Below are 25230 nucleotides of genomic sequence, written 5' to 3'. Positions count from 1 at the left end.
ATTCCAAAGTAATGGAATTGTGCAGCAGTTGGATTGAATGTTTAGGTTTAGCTTCTGGGGAGGTAACATATTAAGACAAACGAGAGAAAAAGAATCTATGTTGGATATCTGGGAAGATCATTTCAAGCAGAGAGAACGGACGATGGTAAAGATGAGAAATGGGAAATTAATTCAGCACGTTTGAAGTGGGGAAGGCAGGCCGTGCAACTGGAGATGAGCAGATGGGGGAGAAATTGTTGAGGGTGAACTTAGCAGGGCACACAGTGCCAAGTCATGAAGGCTGGTATAGGCCATGGTCAGGTTTGGGACATTTTCTAAGTGCAACAGGAAGCCACTGGAGAGTAACAAAGTATTTTTTATTTTTTAAAATGATATCTCTAACCATTCTGGAGAATATTGTCGAGAACTAGAGTAGAAATAAGTGATAGTTGAGTGCCTGCTGAAGTAAATAAGCAAGAGGTGATGGTGGCTTAATAAAAATGATGCCAAGTGCAGCTGTGAGAAGGTCAGGTTTTGAGTCAGCTACTTAAGATTATTTTTTTTTTCAATCACCTCCATCATGGCTGAATTTAAAAACCACTGCATCACTGGATCTGTTATGAATTCTGGGTATTTTTGTAAGTACATATATAAAATGTTATCTTGAAAAAAACTCAGTGAAATTTATTGCTCTAAAATAACCTAGTTTTGAGATACTAAATAAGATTCAAATTTTCATATTTAATAAGATCTGGCAGTGATCTTGTAGTAATATTTCAGGCTGTTTGTGTTTATTAGTTATGTAAAAACACTTCCAGACAATTTGATTTAGTTATAACACTACATATTTTCTTAAAGTAGCAAAGCTTTGACCTGCTTTGTTAATTAGTGGTGAGGTCAATAAAAATATTCAAAGCAGGGCTTACTACACTGTGAGAGTAAATTAAGGATACTACTATTACTTGAGCTGTTTAAAAAAGGATCTCTGTAGATCTAGCTTTTCTGTGGATGAGTTTGGTGCCTTAATGAGGATACTTCCAGTCATGGGATAGAGCAGGGACTAGGGTGGGGAAAGATTAGGGATTGGTAGTCTAGTTAAGAGAATTTTAAAATAGTCTATACAAAAGAAGATAAAAACTGTAAATCAAAGGTCTGAGAGTGGAAATTTTGAAGAGGATGAAATTGAGACTTTAATGAAACAGAGTGAAAGTATTTGAAAAAAAATATAAATGTTTGCAAGTTAGGGAGAATAAAGAATATCAGATGATTCTGAGATCTTAAGCTTTGGAGAATGGGTGGAAGGTGATGTCATAATAGGTAGACTTTATAGTAAGAGGAGTAGGCCCAGGTGAGTGAGTAGTTTTAAAAATGGTAAATTAAAAGCACCATCTTTAGGACTTTCCTGGGGAAGTATGTTAAGAAGGCAGTCAGAGAAAGGTGAGTGCAGTCACTAAAATTTCAAAATGATATTCATATAGAAACTAGTTAAAGAAGAAAAAAAAAAGAAACTAGTTAAAGCTCTAGAAGTGAATGAGATCACTCAAGAAAAGAATGAAAACCTGAAGCATGTCAGTAGCAGTGATGGTCTCTCCTCAGGCAGGTTAAGAACAGATAATGTAACTAATTTATCAGTCATGTCATTCCTAAATTTATTTACAAAGTTTGAGCAATGGCAGGGGAAGCTAGAAAGTTGAGCTGAGTTGGGAAGCTGAGTTGGAAAGGATGAAGTGAACTACTCTTGAGAGAAGCTTTGGTGTGGAGGGAAAAGGAAAGAAGGCAGTGATTTAGGGAGAAGGGAAGTGGGGTTTCAAATAGTGATTAAAAAAATTACTGAAGGATGAGGAAGATGTTAACACATTTATAAAATGTAGAAGTATCAAATGAGGAAAAATACTTAGGAGAGTAAGATGATTTGTGTTTCATGGTCCCACAGTAGGCAGGAAGGACTTGATTCATTGTAGCCTTGTAGGGGAGCAGGGTCTATTTTCTTCTGAGGTTGGAAAAAAACTAAGGAACTGCACTGACATTTGATTTTTAGAAGTGGAGGGGAATTTCAGTAAATCATAAATGATACCCTCTTTTTCCTTTCTCTTCTAACAAAATCCTCTGTTGGTAATTCAGTGTAGTGAATGTTTGAAATGGGAATGTGGGAGAACTCATGAGGGGGCAAAGTAATGGAATTGTGCAGCAATATTGGGACCTTGCTGATTTTTGGAGAACCAGGGAAGTTTGAACATGTTGAAAACCCCGGGAAAAGAATAGATAGGAGGGCACTGAAATGAAGGAAGGGGAGCTATGGACATCAGAGGTGAGCAGAAAGGAAGACAAACTTGGTTCCCTGACAATTTTGTCTAGGGCTACCTATGCTTAAATGAGTGCTGACAAGCTTTATCCAGGACACTGGGTGACTCTTTTCATTAAGCCTAAGTGTAAAGTACATCATTAATGCCATTTTATCAAACCAAAGCATATGAACAAGTTCTGTTACAGCAGAAAACTATCATTATAGAAAAGGACTTGTTAAAACATCCTGCAATCTTTGAAACCATATTTTTATGTAACCTTTTAAAAATTTGTGAAAAACCAAATTACCGTATTTTTAGTTCATTTTGTTACCAATATTCTCAAAACATGATATCCAGCTCAATCCTTAACTTCTGGAAATGAAAGCTGTTAAGGATATCCAGTTGTGTACAGTGTTTAGTCTTGCCATAGGGAAATTTACAATGAGATAAAGATTTAAGTAGTACCAACCAGTGTTCAATTGTCATTTCATCTGTTTGGAGTACTTTTTCACCACTTTGAATATATTGCATATTCTTTATGTTTCTTATAACCAGAAAGTCTTCCACATAAGAAATGTGAGGCTAAAAAAAAAAAAAAAAAAAAAAAAAAAAAAAAAAAAAAAAAAAACCCAAAATAATCTCTTCATTTTGGATAGGATATAATTTGCTGCTCTCACCAAGGTAGGACCTTTTTGGACTTTCTAAATCTCTGAAACTTTGTTAAATAATTAGCAAGGCTTTTCTATGCAGGATTTTCATTTGGACATGTAAAATCAAAGTCTTCTAATATTTGGACTATTTTGACATTCCTATGGCAAGGACTCCTTATGTGGGGAGGCCTCTGTCTCCCTATCTTCTCACATGAGCATTCCTGCCCAGAGGGCATGACTGAATGACATTATACCTTTGAGAATATTTCCCACTTCTTTTTCACCACCAAAAATAGATTTTTGTGCTTATTTTTAATGCAATGCCTTGTGCATATTTTTATGTAATGTTTTGCCCAGTGCTTTAAAGGCTGGTGTAAGTAGAAAGGGACAACAGCCTGAGTGGTAAGACAATAAAATGTTGCAAATGGATAGCTAATTCTAGTAGCTTGTAAAATATCTTAGCACAGAGAGATGTGTCATTTTGCTTTAGCATAATATTATAATCTAGATTGCATTTGAGTACAGGTCAATAATTTTTAAGCCCCAGTTTTTTGTTAAAATGGAATTGGTAGGTATGAGTTAAGGAAAATGATTTGTTTGACGCTCAATAAACATGGCAGTAAGTAGAAGCAGTTTTATGATGAGTTAAGATTGACTAAAGTTTCCTTTTGTTTAAATTAAATCCTTACGCTATGAATGTAGAGAATATACATATATTTTGAAAATTGAAAATATTCTTTTAGGCTTTTAAATATTGGTTTTATTTATTTTATTGTTAATGTATTAGTGGAATGTTTCCCTAAAAATACATTTCATGTCATAATGTATACAAAGAAGAATTTAATGAAGCATATCGTCCAAGAACAACTTGGTCTTCCTCAGGCTTTAACCCTCAAAGAAAAAGTCCTGTTTGTTTTTAACTCTAAAAGAATGGTTATAACTCTGATTTTTCTTCATTCAAACTGACATTACTCTTCACCTGACTGGCTCAGTGGTTGAGCGTCTGCCTTTGGTTAGGGCATGATTCCAGAGTCCTGGGATCGAGTCCCACATCAGGCTTCCTGCATGGAGCCTGCTTCTCCCTCTGCCTGTGTCTCTGCCTCTCTCTCTCTCTCTCTCTCTCTCTCTGTGTGTGTGTCTCTCATGAATAAATAAATAAAATCTTAAAAAAAACAAAAAACTGGCATTACTCTTTATACATGAGAGATGTATTTTTTATACTTTTTAAAAATTGAAGTTGTTAGTACACATATAAGTAAAAGACCGTCAGTGCTCCCTAATTCTCTTTATTTCTATTTCTTGCTCCCTAGAGGCTACTACTTTGAACCTTTTAGTTGTACCAGTAAATGTCGTGCTTGTGTTGCTGATTCTTGATCTGTCAGTTAAACATTATAGAAGAGGAGGATTTAGCTCTTTTTCCAACTCTACTCTTGCTCTCTCTGTATATATATCATATATATATCATACACGCTTCTGATCCCTCAATTCTCCCAACGTAATTATATTGGTAATTTCAATTAGATCAGTTACGTGTTAACTGATCCATTATTAAACTATAACAACCTTTCTCCATTCTTGTATTTTTATTTTCTTGGAGTTAATAATTATTTGCTAAGTTTTCTATATACACTACTTATCAATAATTCAGTCCCCAAATCTCTGCTAGTTTTCTAAATCACCTTTCAGTATGTTAATTCAAGTTTTATCAATTTCATTTTCTTGAAGATGTCAGTCCTGGAGGCTTCTGACCTGTTGAATATGGATTCCTTATTTTCCATACCTGATATACACTTGTTGCTATCTTTCTGAGAATCATTTTTGCCTTTCTCCTGGTTTAGGTCTAGTTCCTGTACTTCATGTCTTTACTTTTTCTCTTTTGTCCTTGTTTCATGCTTAGAGGGCAGCACTTTTTTTTTTAAATCTGAGAAAAAGTGTTTGTGGTAGATTAATTTTGTGAAACCTTATAAGAAAGTCTGAAAATAAGTTTTAACTATACTCACACTTGATTAATACTTTGGCAGGGTAAAGAATTTTAGGATGGAAATGTTTTTAAATGTGTCATTTCATCTCCTATCTTTAGAGGTCATTATTGAAAAGTTCGAAAGCACTTTGATTCCTGGTTCTTGACGTGCGTTTGTTTTGTTTTTTTTTTTCTTTTGTCCCTAATGTGAAATCTCACAGTGATGTGTAATGCTATAAGTTTCTTTTCACCAATTTCACTGGGTGCTCTATTCACCATTTAGTCTAGCAAGTTAATATTTTCCAAAATCAAAAGCAGTAAGTATTATCATTTTCCTCCCTTATATGACTTCTCTTACTTAGATGTCTTCTATCAGGTCTTGTAATTCTTTTCTATTTTTCCTACCTCTGTGCTTTTCTACTTTTTTGGTATTTCCCCAAATTTATTGTCCATGCTTTCTACACTGAATTTTTTTATTTCTACTTTTGATTTTTATTTTCTAAGAGCTCTTTTGTTTCCTCTTGATGTTCCTCTCCTGGAGCAATCTTCATTCTGATTTCATGAATACAGTATTATTCCTCTGAGAATGTTAATGATGCTTGTTTTCTTTCCTGAATACTTTCATTATTCCAAGTAGATTTTACCTGTTTGATTGTTTATTCTGGTCTGTATCTTTCATGTTATAGGCATTCTCAGCATATAATATCCTGAGGTTATTAGCTCATTGTTAAGAGTGGAAAACTAAAAATGTGAAGCTCTTTTTTGCATGTGGAGCTCTGTAGCCATTCTATGACTGGATTGTTTAGGGGTAAACCTGAACTTGATATCTGTGTCTTTCCTATTAGGCTGGTCATATTCTCTAGAGAAGACTTTTGACATCTTCCTGGAAGATTAAGACCAACTAAAGTCTTCTGGTAGTCAGAAGGGAGAAGCAGCTGGCAGAGTTGTCTCATCTTTCAGTAATTCCATTTTCCATATGATTTCATTGCCCTTTGACCAGACACTTCTTACCTTAGTCTTTCCAGAAAATAAACCTCTAGTTTTTGGTCCTGTAATTTACAGGGGAAGGGGTAGGCAATTACTCTATAAGGAGGGTGAAATGTAAGTAGTATATATGAAAATAAATACAGCTCCAAGAAAATAAAAACCAGGAATGGAGAAAGACAGCTACAGTTTATTACTAAATGAGCTAATGAACACTGAACAACTGCTATCTAAGTCTCCTTTCTATAGCTCTCCTCGCTCACCTCAAGTTCTTTGTGCTGCTGAACTCTGAGCCTTTGGAAGATTTTGTTGTGTAAATGGGATGATTTTTTACTTTCTCCATAACTTCTTGAGTTTGGTCTCTTTGGGTTTGCTCAATTTAGTTACTCCTTTGCCCACATGTTTTACAGCTTTCAAAGTCCACTTTCTCTCATTTTTCCTATCTTTGTGAATTTATGCTTTTAAAACTAAAATGAAATTACAGACACACATCTTTATTATACTTTAGAGGGGTATTAGGAGAGAACAAAATTAATTGAGTTCAATTTATTTTGTATTTTTTATTTTATTTAAAGATTTTATTTATTTATTCATGAGAGACACACACAAAGAGAGATAGGCAGAGACACAGGCAGAGGGAGAAGCAGGCTCCATGCAGGGAGCCTGACGTGGGACCTGATCCCAGGTCTCCAGGATCAGGCCCTGGGCTGAAGGCGGCACTAAACCGCTGAGCCACCCTGATTGCCCGCAATTTATTTTTATCTAGAAATATTGATATTGTCCTCTCAAATAAAAATATTTTTTCATTTCATTTTAATTTTGCATTTCTATTTAATTTTCTTTCAAACTTGACACTTTATTTTGTCAAATCCAAGCACACCAAAAATTTGGTCCCTGTCAGAGATAAGAGATAAGCTTCTGCTAGAAAACTTTTTTTTTAAAGTAGTCTCCATGCCCAGTTGGGGCCCAATGTGATGCTTAAACTCAGGACTCTGATATCAAGACCTGAGCTGAAATCAAGAGTCAGGCACTTAACTGACTGAGCCACTCAGCTGCCCCTAGAAAACCATTCTTACTTTTATTTTTTAATTATGCTTTAGGTACAAGGATCTTTGATAAAGGGCACCCTTCAGCTTTCCCTCCCAAAAAATTTTTTTCTCTGAGTCATTACAGCCATCCATGCTTTGCTTCAATTTGGAATTTTCTTTGGATCTTTTGAGTATTTTTTTTTTTAGGATTTTATTTATTTATTCATGAGAGACTGAGAGGGGGGCGGGGCAGAGACACAGGCAGAGGGAGAAGCAGGCTCCATGCAGGGAGCCTGACGTGGGACTTGATCCCGGGTCTCCAGGATCAGGCCCTTGGCTGAAGGTGGAGCTAACCTGCTGAGCCACCTGGGCTGCCCAGATCTTTTGAGTATTAACAGGAGAAATAAATTGGCTTCTGACACATAGGTGCTATTAGAAACTCAAGGCAATTCCAAAGTGACTTTATATTTCACTTTGTATTTATCAGTTGATTATATAAAATTTTATGTCCAATTTGGCTGAAAGCTGGATAACAGAAGGAAAAATAATTCAGAGCATTAGCTGAGTGTTTGTTGAGTACCTGTTGAATACAAGGCAATATATTGGGCTATGTAGAAGAGAGTGCTCTTGTTCTATGAGAGATTATAATAAAGAGAAATAGAAAGCACACATGATACACCTAGTGAATGCTGACAAACCTTCCTTTCCCCTTATTTTACCAGATACTTAAAAACATTTGGGGAAGTGGGAAAAGAAATGATGACTACATGCTTTCCCTTTGGATTTTTGCTATATTTATTAAACATTATAATAGTCTTTTTTTTTTGGAATTATGTAATGTATAGTAATATAATTAAAATCTGTATCCATTATCACTCTTCCTTTGGCATTTCTTGTACTCTTGGTTAATTGCCTTTAACCCTAAAAGATTACTACTGTAAGCAAAAAATAAGAGGGGGAAAAAGGTAGTTTTCTTTTTAAAAAGGAAAGGTTTTATATTTAATCCTTCCTTTTCTTTCATTAAATAGATTTGATTTGGTAGCTATTTGTCATAGTCCAGGAAGATAGATAATAGAGTGGTGAGAAGTATCTTAACCCAGTGTTAATCATAACATCTAGCATCACTGGACCCTTCTGACTTCAAATAGTTTTTAATGGCCATTTCTGATTATTAATCTTACTTTTATTTCAGTCATCTACTATTCTTGCAAGCATTTATTTCAATCACTGACTGCCCCTGAGCACGTTATTACTAGCAACTCATTTTCTTCTTTTATACCAAACTTTGCAACTGCTTCCTAGTTTCTCGAGGGTATTTCTGATTCCATTAGTAGGTCCAAATGTAGGAATGATGAGAGATGGCTTGTGTTGACCTGTGGAAATTTGTGTGATTACTTTTTACAGGGCTAAAGTCATAATAAAGACCCACTGTACTGTGGTAAGACTAAAACTAGAAACTGTATTTTCTCATGCCCAGTGCTCTCTCAAAACTAGATTGTTTCATGATTTTTCTTCATACGCAAATGAAGAAACTCAGCATATCCCTAGCTCATGGTCAGTTCCTTGCAGAATGTCCTAATTTGCTATCCGTTCAGTGTCTTGGACATTTTCCTTTTTGTTTAGGGAATATATTGAGAGTGCTTTGTTAGATTATGCATGAGAAATGCTGCTTATAATCTGTGATTATAACAAAAGGAGTTGAGCATGGTTTGGGGCCAGATGAGCTGAATTCTTTTTTTTTTTTTTCCGTCCTATTGACCCCCTTCTAGCATGTCTCAAAGTTTTGGGGCTTCCTTTTTTCATCTATAAAATGGAAATAATACCTATCCTATCCAGCTTACAGCATATTTTAAGACTAAAATGGGATAGACGATGTGAGAAAGGATAATAATCCACACATAAGGTTGTTACTAGTTGAACTCAAGTAATGACTAAGAACAATATTTGGGATTCACTAAGGGAAAAATGTAAAGATGAATATTGAATTGACTAATGTAGGTGGGAGACAATGGACAACTGACCTAAAAAGAAAGTGAAAATAAGACAGTGTGTATAACTACAGTCGTATTCAAGCAAGATTCAATGGTGGTGGAGTTGTAAAGAATACCTGTTTTTAAGACTTCTACTACCAAGGACAGAGTCCAAGATGGCCAAGGAGTAGGAGACCTTAGTTGCATCTGGTCCCAGGAACTCAGCTAGATAGCAATTAGATCATTCTGAACAGCTATGAACTCAACTGGAGATTTAAGAAAACAATAGCTGCAACTCTACAAATAGAGTAAAGCAACCACTTTCTGCAAGGTAGGAGGTGAAGAGAAGTAAATCTGAGATGATATATAGGAAGATAAACTGTTGGGGGAAGAACTCCCCTCCTCCCCCCCCAAAAAAAGCCAGCTACTGGAAAGTGATATAGCAGTGGAGCACAAAATCAGAACTTTTAGAAGTCTGCTCTGGTCAGGGTCCCTGCCTGAAAGGTGCTCAGGCAGTGAAGTGGAGGCGGAATCCTGGGTCTCAGGATCCTTGGGGTCATAGGAAGATCCAGGATGCCTGAGTACCCAGAGTTCCTGGGCATTGGAACAGGGATACTGACTGCAGAGCCCAAGAGTGTGCTCTCAGTTTGGGGTTACCATAAACCACAAACCAAGGCATAGTTGGTGGCCCAACAAATTTTAGAACTGGCAAGACCCTCCTTTCATCCCCTGGGAGGAGTGGCATAGGAGCACGCTATAGGAGTCTGCAGGATTTGCCAACATATAGTATAACACCCAGTGCTCATCCCATCAAAGTGCCCTCCTCAGTGCCTGTCACCCAGTCACCCTGTATCCCCAACCACCTCCCCTTCCACAACCTTTTGTTTCCCAGAATTAGGAGTCTCTCATGGTTTGTCTCCCTCTCTAATTTTTCCCACTCAGTTCCCCTCCTTTCCCTTACAATCCCTTCCATTATTTCTTATATTCCATGTATGAGTGAAACCATGTGCTGATTGTCCTTCTCTGATTGACTTCTTTCACTCAGCATAATATCCTCCAGTTCCATCCACGTCAAAGCAAATGGTGGGTATTCGTCTTTTCTGATGGCTAATATTCCATTGTATATATAGACCACATCTTTTTTTATCCATTCATCGGTCGAAGGACATCATGGCCCCTTCCACAGTTTGGCTATTGTGGACATTGCTGCTATGAATGTTGGGATGTAGGTGTCCCGACATTTTACTACATCGGTATCTTTGGGGTAAATATCCAATAGTGCAATTGCTGTATCATAGGGTAGCTCTATTATTAACTTCTTGAGGAACCTCCATACTGTTTTCCAGAGTGGTTGTACCAGTTTGCATTCCCACCAACAGTGCTAAAGGCTTCCCCTTTCTCCACATCCTCTCCAACATTTGTTTTTTCCTGTCTTGTTAATTTTCACCATTCTCACTGGTGTGAGGTGGTATCTCATTGTGGTTTCGATTTGTATTACCCTGCTGGCAAGTGATATGGAGGATTTTTTTCATGTGCTTGTTGGCCATGTGTATGTCTTTGGAGAAATGTCTGTTCATATCTTCCCATTTCATGATTGGATTGTTTCTTGGGTGTTGAGTTTGATAAATTCTTTATAGATTTTGAATCCTAGCCCTTTATCTGATATGTCATTTGCAAATATCTTCTCCCATTCTGTAGGTTGTCTTTTGGTTTTGTTGACTGTTTCTTTTGTGTGCAGAAGCTTTTTGTCTTGATTAAGTACCAATAGTTAATTTTTGCTTTTGTTTTCCTTGTCTTCATAGATGTATTTTGCAAGAGGTTGCTGTGACCAAGTTCAAAAAGGTTGTTGCCTGTGTTCTTCTCAAGGATTTTGATGGATTCTTGCCTTAAATTTAGATATGTCAACCGTTTTGAGTTTATCTTTGTGTATGGTGTAAGAGAATGGTCAGTTTCATTCTTCACGTGGCTGTCCAATTTTCCCAACACCATTTGTTGAAGAAACTGTCCTTTTTCCAGTGGATATTCTTTCCTGCTTTGTCAAATATTAGTTGACCATAGAGTTGAGTACCCATTTCTGGGTTTTCTGTTCCATTGATCTATACATCTGTTTTTGTGCCTCTCTTTCCTTTTTCAATCAATTTCTTATTTTTCAACTCTTTTTAAAAAAAATCTTTTTCATTTTTAGCAGTTACATTCTGTCCTTTCATTGTATTTATTTTTGTATTTATATAAGTTTTTCTTTCTTTACAATTTTGGGAGCAGTTTCTTCCCACGGACCAAAATACACCCAGGATTTAGTCTATGGCTCTGTTCTCTTCACCTGTTTGATCATATTCACTTTATTCTTTTTTTTTTGTTTTTTTTTCATCTTTTTTACATTTTCATCTTTACACATTCTATCCTATCAATGTGTTTAATTTTATTTTTGTATATGCATGTTTTTCTTTCTTTACAACTTTGAGATGTAGTTTCTTCTAACAAACTGACCAAAATACACTCCGGAAATAGTGTATTGCTCGGTACTATTCACCTGTTTATATTCCTTTTTTATTTCTTATTTTTCATTTTTACGGTTACATTCTATCCTTTCATTGTATTTAATTTTTTATGCACATACAAGTTTTTCTTTTGTTACAATTTTGGGATCTAGTTTTCTAATAAATGGACCAAAATACACATAAGACCCAGTGTATTGTTCTGTTTGCCTATCTGAGTATATTTTCTGTATTTTTCAGTTTCAAGTTTTTTCTGATTTGTTTAATGTATATTTCTTTGGGGTTCTTGTTGCCATTTTAGTATTTTGTTCTCTCATCTTTTCTTCTCGGGGCAAAATGACAAGATGCAAAAAGTCTCCTGAAAAATGAGAACAAGAGTGCCAGGGACCTAACCAGTATGGACATAAGTGAGATGTCAGAACTAGAGTTCAGAATCATGCTTATAAAAATATTAGCTGGGCTTAAGAAAAGCATAGAAGACACTAGAGAATCCTTTCCTGGAGAAATAAAAACTAAAATCAAGTTGAAATCAAAAAGGCTATTAATGAGATGCAGTAAAAAATGGAGGCTCAACTGCTATGATGAGGCCAAATAAGGAGTAACATAGAGGACAAAATGATGGAAAACACAGAAGCTGAGAAAAAAAGAGATGAACTACTGGATCGTGAGAGGAGAATTTTAGAGATAAGTGATACCATAAACCGAAAACAGTATTAGAATAATTGGGATCCCAGAAAAAGAAGAAAGAGGGAGGGGAAGGAGGTATATTAGACAAATTGTAGCTGAGAACTTCCCTAATCTGGGGAAGGAAACAGGCATCCAACTCCAGGAGACACAGAGAACCTCCCCCCGCCCTCAAAATCAATAAAAATAGGTCAACACCCAGACATATAATAGTGAGACTTGAAAATCTCAGAGACAAAGAGAAAATCCTAAAAGCAGCTCAGGACGAGAGGTCCATAACCTACAAGGGTAGAAACATTAGACTGGTAGCAGACCTGTCTAGAGACCTGGCAGGCCAGAATGGACTGGCAAGATATAATCGGGGTGCTAAATGAGAAAAATATGCAGCCAAGAATACTTTATCCAGCAAGGCTGTCATTCAGAATAGGAGGAGAGATAAAAAGCTTCCAAGACAAACAGAAACTAAAAGAATTTTTGATCACCAAACCAGCCCTACAAGAAATAAATCCCTTAAGTGGAGAGCCCAAAAAGTAACATAGTCCAGAAAGGAACAGAGACAATATATAGCAACAGTTACTTGACAGGTAATAGAATGACACTAAATTAATATCTTTCAGTAGTTACACTGAATGTAAATGGGATAAATGCCCCAATCAAAAGACTTGTACTATCAATACCACTTGATCACTTTTGTTTAAATTAGCAGGTGTAGGTGGCTGATTATATTAGCAGAAAAGTCTAAGAGAAATCTTATAAAAGGGGTCCTTAAAGCAACAATAGTAAGAAATTCTTCCTAAGTCATTTAGTATTAATACAAAAGATTGTTTTACCATTTCACAATTTTGAGAGTAATATAGGTGAATAAGAGAAGTCCTCTGACCTGATAAATATTTATCAAGAATCAATATATATATATAACTTAATTCTTAGTAATCTCAAACCAAATACCCAGGAGCTACATGTGGGAACTACAATGTGTGTGTGACTAAAAGTGAAATGTAAGTTGTTTTCATTTACACCCCATCCTGTCTTGAAGGCTCCTCTTTGAAATCTATAAAGGTTGTGATTAGAGTAAAAATGTTTGGGGGAAAATAATGTGATTTGTAAGATGAAAATTTAAAGAATTAAGAGTAATTGTTAATGAGTTTTATTTACTGTAATTCTTAATTATAGGCATTAAAGAAGCCTTGTTACTTAAAGGGTGCCTGTGAAACTTATTAAAAGGCATTAGTTAGTGTGACATAGACTGCAATGGCTTACTAGGAAAAAAATCCATGATAAAAAGTACAAACTAATACATAAGGCATAGGATATTTAAGGGATGAAGTTTTCTCTATAAGAAGATTATTTTTGGCAGATTCATGACTTGAGGAATGAGGCTAAGCATTTTTGCGTAATAAAATCTTATAGATAATAGTACTTAATTTTATTAGGTAAAGTGGTTTTCTTTAATCCCTATGGGTCTGTATTAAAAGCTCTAGGACCCCTATGATAATGGCTTTTCCAAATATACAATTAATTCTAGCTGAAAAAAACCCATTTAAGTTATTGTTTTGTTACACAGATATATGTAAGTATATTAATTTTGTAACAATTACCAGATAGAGCCAGGAGCTTTTTAACTAACCCTTCTTTCAATCTCTGCTCCTTCCCTAGGGGTGATACCTGTTACACTTTGTTTTATGTTTTGGAGAGCATTTTCATGTTAGTACAAGTAAAACCATGTTCTTTTACTGTTGCAGATCATTCATAGGATGAATATTTAGTGACTCCCCTTCTAAGGAACATTGAAGTTTGTTTCTTTTTTCTTCCTTCCTTTCTTCACAATGAGCATCTTAAAAAATTGCCTCTTTAGAGGCAGTATTACCAATTACGATGATCTTTTCAATTGATAATTTGTGATGATGAAGGTTTTGTATACTTAAAACCTTGAAAATCTTTTATAAAAAACATTATTTGAATTCTGGTAGTAGGGGCAGGAAGAGATTGGCAATTCTCCTTTGCAAAAAGTAAATATAAAACGACACAATCATGAAAAACAGCCATTTAGGGGTACTGGAAATTGACCAAAGGCAGTTAAAGAATTGATCTTGGACAGCTCTTAGGTGAGAACAGTGTAAGTTGGGTGGCCTTCATGCCTGGGCTCTTCCCAGTACTCCCCTGTCCCCTCAATTGGTGAGAACTAAAGCTTTCCCAGGTTGGGACAGAAAGAAAAGTAGTAGCTTTGCTGAAAGAATAGAGAAGTGTTGTGATTCAGGGAATGGGAGAGTGAGAATGGACATAAAAACCTATGACTTTGCTGGTAAAAAGTGGTAGATTTGGTTAGAAATAGAGAAGACCTGCTGCCTTTCTAGCTCAAGGTTGTAGACCTGGGTTTGGGGTGAGCATTGGACCAGTAGAAATTTCAAAGAGAAATCCTAGAAACAAGAGAGCCAGAGAAGTACTGAGATAAGCTCTCCACACAGCTCTGGTTGCCTGGGAAACTACCTATGTGGAGAGGAGACCTAAGGGAGCCTGGCAAAAAGTTCAAAGCAAGGGAGATGAGGGAACTCGCTGTAAGTTTGAATCCATTCCCCATTCTATACACAAATCAAATGGCAGATGGTGAAAATCTTAGACTTGAGATGTTTGAGCATAACCTATACCCAAGTCATTGGCTAACTATTAAGCTATACAGACATAGACACAACCCTTAGAAAACCAGTCTAAAATATAAAAATAAGAATTAAAAAACTGAACATGTATGTCCTAACTGCAAACCATGGGGGAGGGGGGGCAGATTCTGTAGTTTAAATCCAGATGAATTACTAAAAAAGACCCAACGATGCTGAAAAATAAAATGAATGTTACTATATTAAAGATTCAGTTTTCAAGCAGAAACTACTGGACTTGGAAAAAGAAGGAAAGGGAAGAAGAAAAAGAAAAGCCAGGAAATGATGACCCGTAATCAGGAAAAACAGTCAATGGAAATGGACTCTGAACTTGATGTTGGATTTAACAAAAACTTCAAATTGGTTGTTTTAAACAGAAAATTAAAGGGCAGTATGTTAATAATACTCAACAAATAAAGAATCCCAACAGAGAAACAAAGAAGAACAAAATAGGTATTTATATTTGAAAAGTACAGTAGTTAGAATTAAAAAATTTATTGAACAAGCTCAACAGCAGATTTGAGGTGGCAGAGAAAATATGAAAATAAATTTTAAAATATTCAATCCAAAGAAGAGAGAGAAAGAAGGTATTAAGTAAATAGAACCTCAGAGACCTTAGGGACAATGTCCAGCATTTCAACATACATGTAATACAAGTTCCACACAGGAAGGAGAAAAGGGGACAGAAAAAATATTTGAAGAAGTAATGGCACCAAACCAACCCAAATTTGGTGGAAAATATAACTTACTAAGGGTTCCAGTAAGGAGGAGTAAATGTACTACACCATCTCTCATAGTGAATGCAGCTGTAAAAATTGGCGTGAATAAAGGAGTGGCTATTTGTGGACTAAAAAGTCAATAGTAGCAGGCAGGTTAGAGAAGACAACCAGAAACTTAAATACTGCTGAATCAATGGTGAGTTTACTTTTTTCCTCCTTGGTATCTCCTACCAACTATCCCAAACCCAAAGGTTGGCATCAGAATGAACAGAGAGAACTTCAGAAACCTACTTCTGGTTTAAAGAACAGGATACTCATTAGAGTGCAGAAATCTCTCTTCTTTTTCTTATTCTGAGTTCTCTCGCATCCCAACTCCCAGGAAATCCTTTGGCAACAGTGTTGAAGCATCTGTAACAGCCAGGAGGACACTAACTCCCAACGGAGGGTACATTCCTTTTCCATTGAAGGATTTTGGTTGTAGGAAATCTGTGGCAGAGCGGGTTAAACAGAGCCAATGATTTCTGGCCAGAGCATTGTAAAGAGCATCCTAGAGAATTAGAAGTACCCGACAAATGTATAGAAAGGGAATAGGTCTGGAAAGAGATTCCTTAAAGTTGTTTGTGCACTCCTGGACTTGCCCTTAAGCTGTGTGTATGTGGATCTGACCCTAAAGAGTATGCCATACAGATGTTGAGTACTGAAATGCTGATAGACCACCACCTAAATCCCAGACTGGCTAGTAGGTGGTGCATATGTGGGACAGATCCAAATAACATTGTGAAAGTTTTCAAGCATTTAGTAGTTTCTGATGAAGTTAAGTGTATACTTATGTCAACCAGCAGTCTCACTCCTAGGAATATACTGGAGAGAAATGAAAACTTAAATTCACAAACCAAGGGTGCAAATAATCATGGAAGACTAAACTGAAATGGCAGCAGTACCTCAGAAAGTCAGAATTTGAGGCCTACACTCAACTGAATTAATTGCTTCCTACCACAAAAATATTAGCACTCTCCATAGATTTCAACAGGACAGTCTCAAAATACAATATTAAAAATGTAAAGCATACATTCCAAGATTACTTATCACCTGGAGAACTAGGAAAATGTCAACTCCACATAGGCAGAGATAGTCAAGAGACAAAACACTGAGATACACAGATGTGGGAATAATCTGAGAAAGATTTTAAAAAGCTATTATAAATGCACCACAACAGGTAAGGGTGAGCTTTTGAAATGAATGAAATAAAGAATGTCTCAGTAAAGATATACAAAAAGAAAAACCAAATTGAAAATTTGAACTGAAAAATACAGTAACAAAAACCTCATTGGACAAGTACAGTAGCAGAATGGAGGTGACAAAGAATCCATGAACTTAGAGATCAACAGAAATTTATTCAAACTGAACAACAGAGAGAAAAAAAAAACATTGAATAAAATAATTTGCAGAGCTTCAGGGACCTATGGGATAATACCAGAAGGTCTGGCATTTTGATTCATCAGACACTCAGCAAAAAAAGAAGAAAGAATACAATGCAGAAAAAAATATTTGAGTTGTTTCTGAAAACTTCCCAAATTTGGTAAAAGGCATAAACCTGTAGAGTCAGGAGATTCAGCAAACCTCAAACAGGATAAACCAAACGAAATCCATTTCTAGTCACATTATAATTAAACTACTGAAAATAAGACAAAAAAAAAAAAAAAACAACTGAAAGCAAAAACCCCTAATAGAGTAATGGAGGAGAGGAACTCTTTAAATGAATTTGAATTTCTCATCAGAGACCATAAAGGCTAGAAGGAAGTAAAAACAGTTTTAAGCATTGTGGTGGGGAAGGGAGATACCAGTCCAGAATTCTTTATTTAGTAAAAATATTCCCCAGATTCTACCTTTTTCTGGTTTTTGTTTTTGGAGAGGACTTCTTTCTTAACGCATTGCTCATAAGAGGAAATTGTGTCTAGCAACAAGGTTGGATGGAGCTAGAGTGAGGTAAGTCAGTGAGCAAAAGACAAATACCATAGTAGCTCACTTATTGGAATTGAAGAAACAAACGAACATGGTGGGGAGGGAAGGCAAACCAAGAAACAGACTCTTACCTAGAGAACAAACTCTGGTTACTAGTGGGGAGCCAGGGGATGGGTTGAAATAGGTGATAGGAATTAACGAGGGCACTTGTGATGAGCACTGGGTGTTGTATAGAAGTGATGAATCACTAAGTTCTACACCAGAAACCAATGTTACACTGCATATTAACTAGCTGGAATTTAAATAGGAACTTGGAGAAAGAAAAATTGTTTCCAAGTAAGTTTCTAAGAAATTGTTTCTAAGCCAGAAAGGTATCCTAGCCGCTTTTGTAAGACACTTTTCTTTTTGTAAGACACAATTTATAATAGGAATATTGACAAGTCCATTACAAATGATAGTTCATTTTCCTTTCTGAATTAAAACTTATCAGAAGATAACAAGATGCAAAGTGGTTGGTTAAAATGATAAAATTAGGAAAAAGCCCTCAACTATTTTAATTTTTTTAAAGACTCTTCAAGGTAAGAAAAATTATATTGCTATTATTGAGATTTGTTTTTCATTGATACTTTGAATAATTAGCAACAGTCACAATGAGAGATGAGATTGAGTTGCGGAATATTAGCTAAAACAATATTTAGCATTTACATGTTTTTAGCAGGTGGGTCATTTAATTTTGTTGTATAACTTTATGAGTTGTATCAATGCTATTTATATTTTACAGATAAGGAAATAAATGTGTAGTTAGATTTTTTTGTGATGGCATGTTGGAAAAAAGTGAGAGCAAAATTCAGAATTTAATTTTGTTTATGGCCACTCCTTTTGCTGCATGTGTTCTCAGCATTTACATTGATATCTTTATGAGGCAATTCATTATAACAAATAATGAAATGAAGACCTCTTGATGGAAATGTGATTGATAGAACCTGTTTAAAGAACAGTTTCATGTATCTTCTGATGTAGCAATTCTACTTTTAGTATTTACTCATTTATGGTACCTACGTTGTGTGTAAATATAGATATATAAATACTAATTTGAACACTAATTATAACTGCAAAAAATGGAAGTACCTGCGTATCTTTCAGAAGAGGACAGACTAAATAAATTTTGATGCATCCATATAGGGAACTACTAGATATATTGAAAAGAATGAACTCCATATGGAAAGATCACTAAGATATTAATAAAACAATCACATTCATATAGATAGAAAATGATATATTTAAATACAGCATATATTTTGTCTGGAAGGCTAGAAAGGAAATCTCTTTGCAGGAGGAGATTATTTTTTGTGTTTATTAAATATTTCAATGTAGTTAAACTTTCTTTTGTGTGCCTAGCTGGCTCATTTAGTAGAGCATGCTACTCTTGATCTTGGGATCATGAGTTCAAGTCTCACATTGAAGGTAGAGTTTAGTTAAAACAAATTAAAAACTGGAAATATAGTTAAACTTTCTTTTACCATGTATGTATATACACACATTTTTGTATGTATATATGTGTGAATGTGTAATGGCTTTTAAAAAATACTGTAATTTTTTTAAAACTTTTTTTTCATCAAAACTTTTGACATTTTTACTCCATTATCCTTTGGTATTCAATATTACCAGTAATAAATGTCATGGAATCTTGATTATTGTTCCTTTTACATAACATTTCTTTCTGGAAATGTCCACTTACCCCCCTTTTAATCCTTGACATTTTCGAATTTCACTTAGATGTGTCCAGATTTGGGTCTTTTTCATTCAGTCTGCTCTATACTTGGAAAGCAATTCATTCAGAAGTTTTGTATGTCATTTAAACTCAGGGACATTTTCTTCTATTACTTGACAGCTATTTCCTCTTCATCCTTGTCTCTGATCTTATGAAACTCCTGATAGATACTATTGGACTTGCTTGTGTTTTTTTTTCCTGTGTTTTCCATGTTTTCATCTTTGTTCTACATTTAGGAGTTCACCTTGACTTGATTTTCTGGATTTGCAGTTTTGGCCTCATCAGTCTTACCATTTAGTTTACTGTTTGATTTTTCTAAATTTGATAATATATTTTTAAAAAGATTTCTTATTTATCTGAGAGACAGAGAAGGGGGAGGAGCAGAGGGAGAGAGGAACAAGCAGACCCTGTGCTGATCATGAAGCCTGACATGGGGCTCAGTCATAAATATATGATTGATTGATTAATCAAATATATGGTTGGTTGATTAATTCAGAGTATGTACCTAATGAGGATTTCCTTTCTAGTATATAGGCTGACCCCTGGCTCTGCCCCGACTCTCTGTGAAATAAGAAGGCTTGAGTAGGGGCTAAGAGGTAAGCCTGTCCTCAGACAGACTTCTCCTCTGGATTTATAGGCATAGAGCAGGTGAGCAAGCCAAATTGAGAAAGAAGAATTTATCCTGGAGATACAACATATTAGTGCAAGCCTTTCTGTTGGAAGAACAGAAGGGGAGAAGATTATCATCCATAGAAATGTTAGGAAATGTGGTAGTGGGAATTTTCGGTTCTCATAATAACTTTAGAGCACTATAGATTTGGAGAACAGTTCTGGACCAAAAGGAATTTTTGTTCCCCAAATGCTAATAGCATCCTGTTTGAGAAACACTGTATATTAGTGTACTGTCTCCTGTATAGTAGCCTTTCCTCCATCCCTTCTCCTTTAATTTTTGACATGAAGAACCAGATTTACTTTGGCCTCTACACTCCTAACATCTGTGTTGGGAACCCTTCCCATGCAGATTACCCACTACTGTCTTTGCAAAGAAAGGCATACTCTTGTATATGGGTTTCTGTATTTGCTCTGTATGGCTGCCCCTCCACTGTACCTGCACCTTTGTTGACTCCAAGCTTAGATTTTTGTCTATGAATACTTTGGGAATTACTACTTTGTATTTTGTTTTAAATCATTAAATATCATAAATTCCAGATTTTGAGTAGGATCAACTCACTTTGGTCATTTCCACTAGAATGCTTCCTCTGGTATCTACCTGGTTTCCCATCTTATCCTGTGACCACCATCAAAGAGTTAACATTTTATTGCTTTCCTGTACTCTCTCAATGTTAATAATGCACTAGGAGGTATTGTTGTAGGAGTTTTCCATGTATTATTTAGCAGCAACAACCTTGTGAGATATTGTCATTCTCCATTTAACAGGTGAAAGAAGCTGACTTGGGGATGTTAGGTCACTTACTCAGCTTTTTAGGACTTGTTAAGTGGTAAATCCAGGCTCTTAACCACTAAGCTTATCACCTGACTATAGTTCCTTCGTAGTGTTCTTATCATCTGGTTTTATACACATTTACAGATTTTGGTCTACTAGTTTGAGTTTTTGACGAGTATGTCTCTAGTCTCTTCAATTGTGTAACATAACATCATGCCTCACCTGTAAGCCCTCAGCTAATGTGGATTAAATTAGCTGAGCACATTCAGTTTTCTTTGATTTAGCATAACTATAACTAAATTAGAATTTCAATATATTAGCTTGAGAGCTAAGGTATTGACAATATAAGGAAAACAAGCTTATTAGAGAGAGAGAGAGAGAGAGAGCACAAGCAGGGAGAGCTGCAGGCAAGAGGGAGAAGCATACTGCCTGCTGAGCAGGGAACTCCAATGTAGGGCTCTATCCCAGGACCCTGGGATCATGATCTGAGCCAAAGGCAGGTGCTTAACCAACTGAACCACTCAGGTGCCCCAGTTGTGTCATAATTTAAATTTTAAAGAAACTTGATCCAAATTTCAGTAGATTTTTTATTTCTTGGAAATACATTTTTAAGAAGAATTTTGCTGCTTTGTTGCAATTATCTAAGAAATAGTCCAAATGACTTTAAAATTATGCTTAAATCTTTCTAAAAGCACATAGAAAGAGATTTCATTTTTCATTTAAAGAATTCTATAAATTATCCAGCATGGTTCTAGTGAAATAACAGAAATAAATTTTAACATGTTATGAAAATTTGACTTATATTTTCGATGAGAAATCTAATTTGTTGAGTCAAATAGGAATGAATATACCACCAAATGTGGTCACCAAGGATTTTTTATATTAAAATAGGCTCTAGGCCTAATTTATTAAGAATAGCTCATTTAATTAGTTATAGTTCTAAAACTGGGTAGAAATCCTTACATAAAATAATTCTAAAGAGCATTTGGAACAATATAGGTAGGTAAATGCCATTTATTTTATTATATTTGCCTTATATGCTGAATTATAGTATAGAAAGTTAGAAACATATTTATATATAAGGAGAATTACTGAAAAAGCCATTTTAATAGACTAAGCGTTGAAACTACTTCTATCTTTATATCTTTATGACATATAATTCGTGGAAAGTTGATAGCTTTAAGATTAAGGCTTTATAAACTACACCACATTTTGCCAATTCCAAGTATTGTGCAGATGTTTTGTTGATAAATAATATATAATTTAAAACTGTTCTTGATTTTAATGAGAAAAATGTTACATTTTTGTGACTAAAACTGTATTATGAAGAACCTAGGATGTGTACCAGATTGTGGGCTGGTTTCTGGGAATATAGGTTTCGACAAGACAAATATAATTTCTATGCTTGTCAAACTTAGAGTTTAGAAATTATACATTAAATAAATACCAAAATAATTATAGGTCTATCGGAGTCACAATGTATAGAATATCATGAAAATATATATTAGGAGAATTTGTCCTAATCAGGGCAACCAGGGACATAGAAATTCTGTTCCTGAAGGATGAGTATGAATTAGGGACACAAAGTGGTTGCGCATATCTGGTGGTAAGTGGAGGGGGAGCTTTGCATCAGGACAGGGATTAGATTGGTATAACTAAAGCTATAAAGAGTGGTGTATATTGAATCTAGCAATGTTCTAAGGTGGCTTATGCGTCATAAAATCTACATTTCAGTTACTCACACACATGTACACGAGGCTATTGTGGTAGTCTGGCATAGAAATGATAGCTAAGACTCCTCAGTGAGTGATGGAATGAAATTGTTGGATTCCACAAATTAGGAGGCAGAATCTACCTTTGCTATAAATTACTTTTCCTACTGTTCCAAGTATTTTTGCTATTTTTTTGCCCATTTTTTTCCTGTTTATTTTTGTGGGGCTTTACTTTCATTAATACTTTGCTACTGTTTTAATAGAGGCTCTGAAGGGAAAAAATATAAACTCAGGTAGTCATTCACCATATTTAACTGAACCCTCCTGACACAGATTTGAAATGTCACTTTTAACATATATTAACGTGGTTAGCTTTAACCTCTTTCAAGATTTGTCTGTTGCCATGCCATGACTGCATGATTTTAATTTATACTGTTTATACTGTTTTTATCCTTGATAACACAGGTACCTCATTTATATTTGTGCTTTTTTTTTTCTAAAATTATTGGCTAGTTTTACCCATTTTCTCTTTCAAATAAATTTCAGAATAGCTTTTACAAAAACTCCTGTTGGGATTTCTATTAGGATTTACTCATTTTTTTTAAAGAATAACTTAGAGAGAATTGAGATTTTTATAGTATTGACTCTTCCTATCCCAGAACATAGTCTCTTCATTTATTTATTTTAAATATTCTTTATTCGTTTTTCTTATATCTATCTGGATGAACACTTTTATTTTAGCATTATTTCTTACTCGTAGATCTTGTTGATGTTTTCTAATTGATTATAGCTATTATTTAGAAAATTTTCTTTTTTTGTTTATTGCTCCTATATCTAGTCCCTTAGCCAACTTTAACTAACTTTAAACTAACTTAAATTTTTCAGCTGATTCCATGAGACTTTTCCAAGTAGCTAGTTATATCTTTGGCTTAATATATTATTAATTAATTAATTAATATATTTTTAACATTCATCTTTTTTTTAGAGTTTGATCAGAACTTTCAGTATAGAGGCACTTGGTAGCTTAGTCGGTTAAGCATACAACTTGGTTTCTGCTCAGGTCATAATCTCAGGGTCATGAGATTGAGCACTACTACATCAGGCTCTGCACTCAGTGGGGTATCTGATGGAGATTCTCTCTCTCCCTCCCTCCCTCTACCTCTCCCCCCACCATAAATAAATAAATCTCTATAAAAAAAAGCTTTCAATGTAGTTTTGAAAAGTAGCGATCTTAGTGGGTGTTCTGGTCATGTCTCTGACTTTAATGGTAAAGCTTTTGCCATTTCTTTATTAAGTATGATGTTTCATATAGATTCTGGTATAAAATGACTTCTATTACTATGGTATGACTTTTCCATTAGGATTCAGTTTTGAATTTTATTTAATATAGTGTGTTCAAAGCATTGAGATGATAGGATTTTTTTCTTATAATAAACTACATTATATATTTTTTAATGTCAAATCATTTTTTACATAACTAGGATAAACTCTACTTGGCCATTTTTTTATTTTTTATTTTTTGGCCACTGTTATTTTTTAAAACCTGGTTACATTCAGTTTGCTTATATATTGTTTAAGATATTTGCCTATTTGCTCATAAGTGAGTTTAACATAAGTGAGTTTTGAAATCTGCATAAAAGTTGGAATACTTTAAATCTTTTCTGTTTTTGTTTTTTTTTTTTAACGCAAAGTAGCTCTTCTTGAAGTTTTGATGGAATTTCTTTTTTCTCCCAAGATTTTATTCTTAAGTATTCTCTACACCCAAATGGGCCTCTAACTTATAACCCAAGATCAACAGTTGCATGCTCTACTGACTGAGCTAGCCAGGAGCCCCTGGTAGAATTTTTTTTTTTTTTTTTTCCCCTGGTAGAATTCTTAAGTCTTTCCTGGCCTACTGTCTTTTTAAGAAGGTAGATCTTTGAAAACGTTTTTAGTTTCTTCTTTTATGATCTGTTTCTATCTTCTAAACCTCAGTAGTTGACATTTTCCTAGAAACTCTCTACTTGACTAGATTTTAAAAATAGTTTATTACATTCTTTTATGACTGCAGTTATTTTCTCGTTTCATCTCTGTTACTTGTGTCTTAATCAGACTAGCCAAGCATTTATGTATTTTTATTGGTCTTTTGAAGACCCAGCTTATTGATCAAATTATTTTTTTATATTTTTTATTCATTTTTGCTTTCCCTTTTATTCCTTCTTTCTTTTTATGGATATCCTATCACCTTGTGAATATTGGACTTTTGTGATCCACAGCAGTTTTATATTTTTCTTCTCATTGAGGAAATTTACTAGTGGCAGAATTTTTCAGTTTGATCTTCCTGCACACTATAATTTCATCTTTTTTCTTTCTTTTTCTTTCCTTCCCCCTACCCAGTAATTCTGTTTCATTGGCAGTTAATGCTTCTGTTTGTTAAATTTGGTGAGTCATATTTATGTTACTTGTTTTCATAAGTGTTCAGTGATTCCTTATTCAATCTGTAAATGAACAATCTAGATTAAGTATATTTTTCTCTCACATAAGAATACCATTTATATATGTCATTTAGCTTCTGAATAAAGGGCCTATCCTATAATCATTATGGAGGAGGAGTAGAATTTGCAGGAAACTCACCTTCTGAGTTTTGGAATTTTCTTTTCTTCCTGGAAACCTCTGAGTAAGTGGGAACGTTTTGCTTCTCTGGCACTGCAGAGAGCTTCCTATTTTATATATTAAGCTTTTACATACACTAGAGTTGATAGGTTTAGTTTATGTTATAAATGTTATAGGGTTAATTCTCATTACTCTTATAATTTTCTCATTTGTTTTTTCATATGCTTTTGGGATTACTTTATTAAAAAGGACAATTGCATTTTTTAAGTGGTTCATGTTATTAGGTAACTAATTTATAAAGTCAAACCAGTGGATTGATATACAGGGAACCATTCCTTCATACT

The 25230-nt window shown here is 34.9% G+C and overlaps 1 protein-coding gene across 9 annotated transcripts in view; it reads left to right on the top strand.

The window, feature by feature from the left end:
* The window catches only part of PALS2 (protein associated with LIN7 2, MAGUK p55 family member), a 114683-nt gene that overhangs the window by 16759 nt on the left and 72694 nt on the right, over nt 1–25230 (top strand). The window contains exon 1 of one of the 9 annotated variants that reach the window (XM_072783737.1): nt 1275–1416. The exons of 6 other annotated variants lie outside the window; for them this stretch is intronic. In XM_072783737.1, the coding sequence (XP_072639838.1) occupies nt 1392–1416 (25 nt within the window). In that variant the 5' untranslated portion in view covers nt 1275–1391. Of the gene's footprint in view, nt 1–1274; nt 1417–25230 lie in introns of those variants that run through there. 2 more of the 9 variants (XM_072783736.1, XM_072783743.1) reach the window with 2 other exon arrangements.

The sequence above is a fragment of the Canis lupus genome, chromosome 18, assembly GCF_048164855.1.
Source record: "Canis lupus baileyi chromosome 18, mCanLup2.hap1, whole genome shotgun sequence".
Taxonomy (NCBI): domain Eukaryota; kingdom Metazoa; phylum Chordata; class Mammalia; order Carnivora; family Canidae; genus Canis; species Canis lupus.
The sequence above is the reverse complement of the archived record's forward strand: the minus strand, read 5'-3'. Positions and strand labels throughout refer to the sequence as shown.